Source organism: Phaethon aethereus (assembly GCF_964289735.1).
Source record: "Phaethon aethereus genome assembly, chromosome: 1".
NCBI classification, from domain to species: Eukaryota; Metazoa; Chordata; class Aves; order Phaethontiformes; family Phaethontidae; genus Phaethon; species Phaethon aethereus.
The window spans coordinates 84,391,616-84,402,296 of record NC_138575.1 but is presented as its reverse complement, the minus strand read 5'-3'; the positions used below and the strand labels follow the sequence as shown (position 1 = coordinate 84,402,296).

General features: G+C 44.5%; 1 protein-coding gene across 1 annotated transcript; it reads right to left on the bottom strand.

Annotated features, from left to right (window-relative positions):
- Positions 1–4,372: 4,372 nt before the first annotated feature.
- Positions 4,373–10,167, bottom strand: LOC309406166 (C-type lectin domain family 2 member L-like; the record flags this gene model as incomplete). The annotated part of the gene is made up of 6 exons (XM_082001207.1): positions 4,373–4,490; positions 6,138–6,238; positions 7,377–7,561; positions 8,249–8,332; positions 9,496–9,750; positions 9,987–10,167. 6 exons carry the CDS (start codon positions 10,165–10,167, stop codon positions 4,373–4,375), a joined length of 924 nt encoding a protein of 307 aa, XP_081857333.1.
- Between the last annotated feature and the right edge of the window lie 514 nt (positions 10,168–10,681).

Here is a 10,681-nt window from a genome sequence, read left to right as displayed (position 1 = left end):
TAAGGGTCCTCACCAGCCCCTCCTCCTGAGGGTCTCTGGGTCTTCAGCCTCTGCCTGAGCTCTTTCAAAGATGTACCTGCCTCCAGCCCTGACCTATCTACTGGATGGGACATCTGAGTCCTACCTACATGACAGGCTGGGCAGTTCAACTGGTAACTGAACCAACTTTTTCTTTGCATAAAGCATCAAACACTTCTGATGCAAAAGCTAATATTCAAAAACTCAAAAGTTAGCCCCCCTTCTAAACTGTGAAACTCTAGTCTCATATTCTCAGACAGGGGGGCAAAGCAGCTGAGGCACTCTCGTACTTACATACTGCTGTCTTGCAAAGGTATAAAATCTACTTTGCACTTACAGACAGGATTTGCTCAAGTAAATTTTCATTTTAACCACCATAATTCAGTTTCAGGCAGGACCTCTTCAAATGCCCCTGCAGTTAATTCTACTCTGATGTGTTTTCCACAATAAGAACCTGAATTCTTACCTCATTTCATATAATTATGCAATAATTTATAGCAGAAGGTACCTCAAGGCCCCTTCAGGGCAAGCCAGGGGGAGATTCTAAGTTCCCAGAGTTTTACTATAATTTTATGTATGTTTATGCTGGCCATGTGGGGGGAGCTGTGTGTGGGGGGGTAAAAAGCGTCCTCTAACACTAAAATCAAAGGTGCTACTCTAACAAAAAACGCACAGACTGGAACTAAAGTCCTTATTAGCAATGAGAGAGAAACAAGTCCAAGGTGGCTTTTGAAATGTAAAGCCTTTAGCTCATCTTTGCTATGATACGTGTAAGTAAAGGCAGCTGCAGTTTCCCAGGCAGGTTATCTCATACCTGCAGTAGATGCCCAGTGCCCCTAAGGAGGGAGCCAATAGATATGCTTGCACATGAGCTCAGGGAGAGCTCAGCTCTTGGTGTAAAGCACCACGGCTTTAGCACGCACGTGACTGCAGCTGTGGAACAAAACGTTCATGAGCAATATGGTGACACCAACCGACTGACAGCCCTCCATCTACGAACACTGATGGGTAGCACCTCACTTACTTAACTATGGACAGACAGAGATGACAGGAAGGTAGTAGGTGTGTATAAGCGAGAATTACAAAGGCGTAGAGATCTCCTGTGGAAAGAGACACCAACCATGTGATGCAGTCCGTTGCGTTCCACAGGCTGTGCCACAGTGGCTCTTCAGAAGGACTTTGGGGCTACAGGTTAAAAAGTGAACCATACTGTCAGTGTGGCTGACTTACTTTCAAATGTAAAAACAACACAGATTTACCCTACAAAATGCAGCATCAGCAGCTAAAGACTCAGTTGAAAGACTGCTGTTATTCTCATGTTAAAAAAACAACAAAAAAAAAAAATCCCCCAAACCTCAGTGCAGCACCTGTGAGGGGAAGAGGACTGGTTTGTTTGTTCTACAGAGAAGCAAAGGCAAGCAAAGAGTCTGAAATGAAAAGGATGTACCTATCTCTATCTACAATATATAATTTTTTTATATATAAAAATATATCCCCCATTGAGAATATGTAACCTCATAGCATGCCCTTCTCCATGCATTGAAGACGACTGCTGAATTGCTGTTTTTGTGGCAGATGTTTCTCGAGCCATGCTGAATTTAACAAGAAAAACTTAAACACCTGAGTTGGCTTCTCTCAGATTGCTTGTGGTGTGTAGTTTTTAAAAATATTCATGAAACATCTAGTATTTGAGCATTCTCACTATTACTATTGTAACCAAACGTTTTTGCAAGGCCTTACTGAAGCTCTTACCCACATTTTCAGCAGTCACTAAATCTTGAGTAATTCCACCAGTTTTAAAAAACAAACAAACAAACAAAAAAGGGCCATTGAAGTGCTTCATCAAATCCCACTCTGAGTAAAGCGAGTTCATGGCCTGACCCTTCATTTCTTAGCATGACAGACTTTGGATACTAAAGAAGATGCTAATTGCACCCCTTCAGAGTAGATTAGAAAAGAGCTTTCATTATAACCTACTGTGCTCAGTTTCGCCAAGACCTTCTTTAAGAGCCAAAATTTCCCATGTTTAGACTCTATCCATAGATGACATTGATGGGAAAAAAAAAAGTAAGAGCAATGTTATTTTGTAGTTAAAGGAAACGTTCAGGTAAATCAGCTCATTAGGAAAGACACAACATGGTACGTGAATACTCTTTATCCCTTACAATTTCTACCAAATTTGTGTACTTGGAACATTTTGCAAGAGTGAGGTGCAGAAAATTCCACATTTCCCTCCAAAGTTACTGTACTGTGTGTTTCACTATGTGCATTTCAGTATTTCCACAGAGTACTTCAGCATTTCAGTTAAATGGTGTTGTTAAAAGTCTGACACATTTTGAAATGTAAAAACTGTTAGAAGTGTTAGATAGCTAAATGCATTCTTTTTTGGGTCAAATGTCATGTTTCATGTCAACCCCAATATTATTTTTAAAGATCTTTTTGTATTCAAAACATGAAAATTTAATTTTGTTTCATTCTGGTGATTTTTTTTCCCAAATGGTGCACTGAGTATTAGAAAAATACTGTTAATGGCACAATATTAAACACACAACACCGCTGGAATTCAGAGGCTCTGTAAAGATATTTATTAAGTATCTTTTCAGGACTATTGCACATACCACATCCTTCAGAGCTAGTTAATTTAAAAATATTGCAGAATAACTTTCCCCAACTAGTTACATATAAATTAATACATAGGTTATTAGGCTATTTGTACTGTACAGTCCTGTTACTGTGCCTATAAAGATTACAAGCAATTAAAAAAAGTGTAGTTCAGCAAAATTAGTGATCATGTATAAACGTCTTAAAGTCACAAGTTGTTAACAATATCCATGGTGCTGTTACAGTAAAGTCCTACTGTCACAGAAAATAATGAAGGCATAAACAAGACACTGAACACAACTGTACAGCAATTAAATTTGCATAAAAACACAGTGTAGGCAAAGGTAATTGCAAATAGGACAAAACCCCCAAGGAACCAACAACACTCCAAAGAACCTGTCAAACATGGTGCAATTTTACACTCTTAAAAAATTAGAAGACACAATTAGCTTTGCTTCCTTGAAACTACAGTGCACTCTAGCGGCTACTCCAAAAATGGTTCCACGTGCTCTTTCAAGAAGTCCTGTGGAATCCATAGTCCTCCTCTCTACAGCACCCAGATCCCAAGAAAACCAATTTTCCAGATTTTATTCCTAGCAGAGAAGTATTTTTCCCTGCTATACACACGAATTTCACATTCTTCCTTCTCTAGAAATCCCACAGGAATAGTCCCTCCAGGAAAATACGCTGCTTTGCTTCCACTGAGCCAAATGGCACTTTTAATCTTCAGGTTACCTGCTTAGACACGAGTGGACAGAGTCCAGCAGGATTGCGTCCTAGGCTCATAGCAATTCGACAGCACTGGGTGCTGCTGCTGAAAATAATATGCACACAGAACAAAACACTGTCCACCCAGAAATTTACCACTTCCTTGGAAGCCTCACGCTCCGATAGGCACAGGACATGAGGAAACCACAGAGAAACGTCCTTTTCTGTTAATTCTCTTATTCTCTACTCATGATTTTGCCTATTTGCACTGAGGACTATTTCTAACTTTACAACATTAATGCCTGCCGCTTCACTGTTACTTTTTCAGTTCAAACTTTTCTTCCCCACCAGTGCAGACCCTCAGGTAAATAAATACCTATTCTGACTTTTTTTTGCTAAGGTAAGTCCCATGGGAAGGAGAACTTCACATACAGTGCAGCTACATAAATCCTAATGATAATACTGTCAAGCTAATTTAACAAGATTAATGTAAAATAACATTAGCAAAACACTGAACACAATGCAGAGTCACGCAAGACACACCGCATCAAACCGGGAGAGCGGTATCTGCAATGATCCTGTCTAAAACAACAGTGCTCATTTCTGCATCACCCCGTCTCTGAGAGGCACTGGCAGACCTTCAGGTGGACCCACTTCGCAACCCATGCCTGCACACAGAGCTTGGCTGAGGGAAAAGCAGAACAGTTACCTCCAACTGCACACCAGAAAGGAAAAGGAAGAACAGCTGCTTAGGATCCCGCAAGAGAAGTTAATGGAAGAAATACTGATGACACCAAGAAAGGAAACTACAGGCTCAGTAGCAGCTAGAAAAACAGCGTGAAGAAATGATGCTGATGCAAGCCGTTTAAATGACATTGTTAAACAATGGAGTCTTCCTCCATGGGTGTAGAATTCTGGCTACCAGAAAAGTCATTCACCTCCAGGCAGGAGCTGAGACGTGTTCCCAGGTCCCAGAGTACAGACATAGCCCATGCAGACATCATATCAGAGCGCTAAGTGTCAGGGGTGGTGGCTTCATCCACCTTTATGATGCTAAGCTAGTATTCAAGCTACAGACCCACTTTCTTGTTAAATAACATCCAGAGGCCGAGACTCCTTTTGACTCAAGATAGGCACAGTTTCCAGAGCCTTTTACTTCAATCCTGTAAGGGAGAGTGAAAGACAGAATTACTTTGACACCCACAATCAAATAACGCAATACATCAAAGGGGACTACAGGGATCACAGGTTCGCTTTGTACAAAGCCTGATTTACCACAGGCAAGGCATTGCAGGAGGATGATAGCTTCTGCTTCCAAGAGAACACCACAAAGATTGTCTTTTTTTATGGGACCTGGCCCCCAGAATACAAAATCTAGTACTCCTGCAGTACTCCTGCCTCTTGTCTAGTGGCTGCTTAATGTGAAATGCACCCTTAGAGTGGAGACTAGAATTCAAGATTGCCCTTCTCAAGGTTGCTGTGCTATCAAGACTGGCTCCACCTTTGACTTCCACATCCTTCTACACAGCTAAACATTCCAGCAGAAGCTGTGAAACAAATGCCTTTCTCATTTCCCTCTTGCTCAGAACCGAACACAGTTATGGGGGTTGGAAAACAGGAAGCGAACCTCAGTTTCCCCACCGTAGGTGTCCCTGCGTAAGAGGTAAGGGTCTCCTTCACCAACTGTGTTTTCAAACAAAGTGTTTCAGTGTTCTGTGAATAGGCCAACTAAACTAGCATGGTCTCTGGAAAATCCAAGGGACAAATCCCCACCAGTATTAACATGAGCCTAATAGCAACTGAGCTTAGACTTCAAGGTGTTCACCCTTCTAAAGACAGGAGGGACAGTTTGAGGCATGCATATAGGCAGAAGTCTAGAAATAAACACTGAAGATGAAAGCATCAGTGGATGTTTGTATTGAAGGCAGGGGTTAAGCAAGAGTGGGAAGGACTGCAATTTTTGACTTGAGCTACCTATGTGCTGCTCACATCTCACATTAAATGTGTAAGGTCTTTACCAGATCAAGACCGCAAGTCTTGGGGATGAACTGAATATAGTCACGCACCACTAGTGATGTCACAAAAAGTGGAAAATTGAAATACTCTTAAGTTAATTTCAGACTTGTGAAATCTCAGTGCTTATGACTGTCACTGGTAATTCTACTGGCTCCTGCGGGCAGCTGCCCCAGCACGAGAAGCAGCAGTCTCTGAGAAGATGGGACAACTGTTGGTGGGAGGAACAAACCGCTCTACACCTGACATTAGTGGGATAGAATATAGGGCCAAAACCACTGAGTAGGTCATGCAACATAAAATACGCAGCATCACCTTTCCCTCCAGCAGCCTTTTTTGTAGCCACATGCCATAAGAAGGATAAAAACATCTCTTAGAAACCTCCCAATATCTTTGCTATAAATCTCAAGCAGGTTGCATGCAGGTTTGTATATATATTATATTCTGTAATGAGGATTTTGTGTTACTTGTAACTTCCATACCCACCCCCCGTTGCTTTGGTATCTTGGTGGTCTCCTGGTTTAACTTTCACTTTGCTATAGTGTTTGTTACCATGAGCTCCCTTCTCATGCTGCTTCTGAACCTGGCATTACAAATCTATCTCCTAACTTTCATCCATCACAGTTTTAATAATGTGATGTGAAATCTTTGTTTTATTCCATGCTTTTTGCAGAGTCATCCCTTCAACTTCATTAACAGGTATTTCTTCCAAGTCACTGTCTGTATCTGCATTAGTTATCCTCTCTTACTCCCCTATAATTTAGTATCACTAGCAAAAACCCTCAACATCAACTTACAGTTTACTGTCTAATGCTTTCCCATTTACCCAAAAGAACTCTTCATTTCTTTTATAGAGTCCAATCCACGGGTCTTGCTTTGTTATCTTCACCATAAAACTCTGTAGGAATAAACCCGTATGAGAAAAGAAGTTTTGCATGTTCAGTTCAGTTATCAAAATACAAAGTCTTTGATCCAGGGCTAGAAAGCAAAACAATGATCTTGCGTTTCTCCCAGAAGAAACAACATTAAAGATTAGATCTACAGAGTACTGCGGCATCTGGGTCTTGTGCAATTCACATAACTGAAATAGAACTTACAATCCGATCAGAAATAAAATGGATTCATTTTGAGACAGGAGCCCTGCAGCGCTCGGATATTGCAGTGACAGAAATGCCAACCATGAGAACACAAGCATATTACTGAATATTAAGAACTGCTATGAAACCACAAATGCATCATTTTACTGTCTCTCCACCAGAAAATTTCCAAAGAACTATGAACACCTTTGCAGCTAATGCATTTCTTCACCGCTGATATGTCTTCATCATATTGACTTTTTATCATCAGCTAGCAAGGACTTGGTGGGAGACATTTTAGAAATTAGTAAAGTAAAAAATTAAAAATTAATTAAAAACCTTGCCACAGTGTATGCAACAGGATTGACTTCTGCACCCAGTATGCCCATTACATTGATGTCTGTGATAGGGTTGACTGACCTAGAGAGACGCTGTTTTAAAATATCAAGGTCTGCTATCACGACCTGTAGCAGATATGGAAGAATATATTCTCCTAGGTCTTTGTGCTAGGTGGAATCTTTCCTAACATTGCAGTATAATACAGAAAAAGATGCTCCAAACTGTGGTTAGGGTAACTATCTCCTAACTCCAAAGGTCAACACTAACACATCTACCAGCTAGGTTGTCATTAACCTATCTTGCTAAGAGAGAAGAGTTGTCTACTTAAAGATAAATGAGACACAACAATGCTTACCCTGATAGCTGCATTCAATATGAGTATTTATGGCTGTGAGCAGCATCCAATTTACCTCTGATAAGCCTCAGGCATTTTCTAAAATGCTAAAACTGCTGTTTGCAGGGAGAGGAAGCACACAGCTTTCTGCAAGCTGTGACTTGTGACGGTCTTTACAACAGCTTTCAAACCGTTCAGCTTAAGAGGCTGGAGAAACACACTGGTTCATTGTGCAGCTCCCTAGAAGCGAGATGGGTGAAACCAAAACCCCCCATTTGTTCCCTTACCAGTTCCTGATGATTTTCAATCACCAGGAGGGAAGCGTTGTGCAAAGAGCAGAGGCTCTGACTGGAGTTCCAGTTGGCTTCATTCTCCGAGAGGTAGTAGCATTTCCTCTGGAAATACAGCCAACCTGATGGACAGAGTTCCAGGGAAGGACAGACAGGAAAGTCTTTGTCCGAAGAACGGTTTACTGTGAAAAGACAAAAAGAATCTACCTATTTCTTCCAACTGGAAAAGGTTTCTGAAGCTTTTTAGCTTGCTTTCTGACCGCATCATCTAAAATCATCTAGGTCTAACCATGCCATTATTACTTCTGACCAGTAGAAAAGATTATTGTAAACTACTGTAAACCCTTATGGTTGCTGACATACCTTTAAAGTGATGATCAGGGGCAGGTTGGTAGAAGTAGCTGAAAAGGTGATAAGAACATACCCTCCAAGTACTCTTCTACAACTTAAATATTTCTGATAACTATAGTTTTTGCAAGTGTTGCTTCCTTGCAGCTGAATTAATATCTTTGTTTATTATAGTGCCATTTTTTTTTTAAGGACTACCAATTGGTTGCAAAGAACAACCTTCCATTTGTTATTTGTTTTTTTGAACTTGCATTAAGACAAACATTGAAGTTATAAACCTGAATGCCAGAAGTACACTAAGACTAAACTGAGCACTCCCTAATGCCACTGCAACTAGTGGAGCCATTTCTCCGGCACTTGACGTCAATTTTAAACGCTATGTCATGAGACATCTATTTAACTTTGAGATAAGGTAAATTCTGAATGAACCTTTTGAGATTTTGAGGGACTTCTGACCACCTAAAACTCCAGCAATTTCTAAGGCTAATAATATTTTCTTTTCAAATGATTTACACACTTACCAAACTGAATACACAAAATCAAAATGACAGCAGCAGTAAGGACTCCAGCCACACCTTGCCATAACCAGATATTTGAGAATAGACCTGAAAAAAAAAAATGTCAGGAATTAAAAAAAAACAACAAAAAACAAACCACAAGCAGCTGACAGGTAAGTATAGCCCGTGGAAAGCAGGCTGGGAGCAGAGCTGACGACTAGGAAGTATGTGACATTTAGCTTGTCATCACAAAGCTACTTAGTTAACAAGAACTGTGAATTACTCTGAACTTTAATTACATTATTCAGAACTTAACCGAATAGTGAGGTAGTTCCCAATGCTCCCAATGGAGTGATTGAAAAAGAAATGATCACGGAACAAATGAGGGTGGACAGTAACTTTGAGGATGACCTGATGCCTAAACATGGAACTGATAACAGAAATGAGATGCCATCAGCTCCAGAGCCCAGAACTCCTGAGGAACATCTAGCCCTTATCCCACAGCGACAGCTTTTCAGCCTCCTTTTCTACCCATCTCCCTTCAGGAGAGAGCAGTGAGGTGGGTTTGGAGGTGGGAAGGACCCACCAACTTGCCACCGCGGTGTCTTGCGTCAGACTCTGCAGGCAGTAGGAAGGGACAAGGTGGCCCCGAAAGGCTGCAAAGGGATGGTGCCCTCTCACTGGTGGTCACTCTGCTGCCAGCACAGGGGTCTGCCCGGGCAGCCTCCTACCCCAGTGAAGAGCCACGGCACACAGGTGAGGTTATCTAACCTCCACGCACAACGTGAGCCCCACGGGATGCTGGCACAGGGCTGATTCCCAGCCGGCCCCACGCACACCGCAGTCCACAGGACGCCCGGCACCTCCTGGCATTTCTCGGGTGGGTCTTGCAGCCCGGAGCCAGGCACCGCCCGCCCAGGGGTGCCCCGCGTGGCCGGCGCCCCTCCACGGCGGGACCTCCACCGGCCCGGCCCCTCCACGCCGGGCGGACACCTCGAGGCGTGCCCCGGACAGGGGGGTTTCCAGCGGCCCGGCAGCTCCCGGGACGCCGCAGGGCAGGAGCCGCCGCGCACAGCCCCACGGCTCCGCTCCCGGGCCAGGCCGGGCGGAGCGGACGGCCCCCCTGCTCCGGGGCCGGGGGCTGCACGGCGACACCCCCCGCCCCGACGGCGCGGCCGCTCTCGGCCCCACTCCCCGGCGGGGTCTCCGCACTTCCCCGCCCGACTGCGGCCACGGGAGCCCCCGCGGCCCCTCTCCCTTTGCCCCTTCACCTTTGCAGGTCCCCGTCCCCTGCTCCGGAGAGCCGCTGCGATCGCCGCCGCCCCCTCGGCGTCCCATGGGTGCGCAGTGCCCGCCCCTCCGGGGGGTGGGGAGGGGGGCGATCACGGGGCCGGAACCGCCCGAGCACTGGGCCTGGGGGTAGTGGCGGGCGGGATGCGCTTCCCCCGGCCCCGACGGCCGGGGGGCGCGGGGAGGGGCTGGGCCCCCCGAGGGAGGGTTCTGAAGGGTCGGCGCCAAGCGTGCCGCTTTGTGACAGAAGGAAACGGGAAATGGTTTAAGAAGAACTGGGCTCCCACCAGTGCTCGCTGCGATTCTCTGACAGCAGCAGATTTCGGGACTTGGGCGGGACCTAACACGAAAGCAGAAGGCTTCTGCTGCCGTTGCGTGCGGCGACTGGTTAAAACTTGACCTCGTTGGAAAACCTGGCCAGTGGTTTTCCCCGGCTGCACGCCGGGAAAGCATGAAGTCTGATGATTCTGACTTGCCAGCTGTGGGGATGAAGGTGTATCAGAAGACGATGATATTTCATCTGGTGTGTTACGTGCGATAACTGGTTTACTTACAACAGGTCTTGGCTGTGTTGCCTGTTCAAATAGCCAGAGGAACATGGCTGGCTTCAAGTTGACGTGCAGGCTCTGTGCGAGGCTGACAGGGAATTCCATGATGGTTTAGCCAAAACACGCATCTGTACCCGACGAGAAAACCTTAAATAGAAAACCATGGGAATGCAGGGTTACACTTTATGCTTTCATTGCAGACTCAAAAGTGCTTTGAATTGTCAAGGATTTTGAGCAGTAGTGAGTTGCTGAAAATTATCTCCAGGTGTTTCTATTTACAGGCAATAAAGAGCCATATAAACTTTGTCCTTCCATAAATATAAACTGACTTGTAGCTGATTTTAGTCTTTGTCTGCAGCAGATGCTCACTTACGCAATGGACTGGGAGAGCTGGACAGGCCAGCATGGCCAGGATGACACTTGAGAAGAAACAGAAAGGCAAAAGGGTGAAGAAAAATCCAAAAGATATGGGTGAACAAGGCTTAAAGCGCAGTGGCTTCGGGGAAGTTAGGGAACTGAAGATTCCCAGGAGAGCGAAGAGGTGGTGGGTCCAGAGAGCACAAGCTGTAGTCACTTCGAGAGGTTTTATGAGACCAGAGGGGCAGAGAATGAGAGGGGG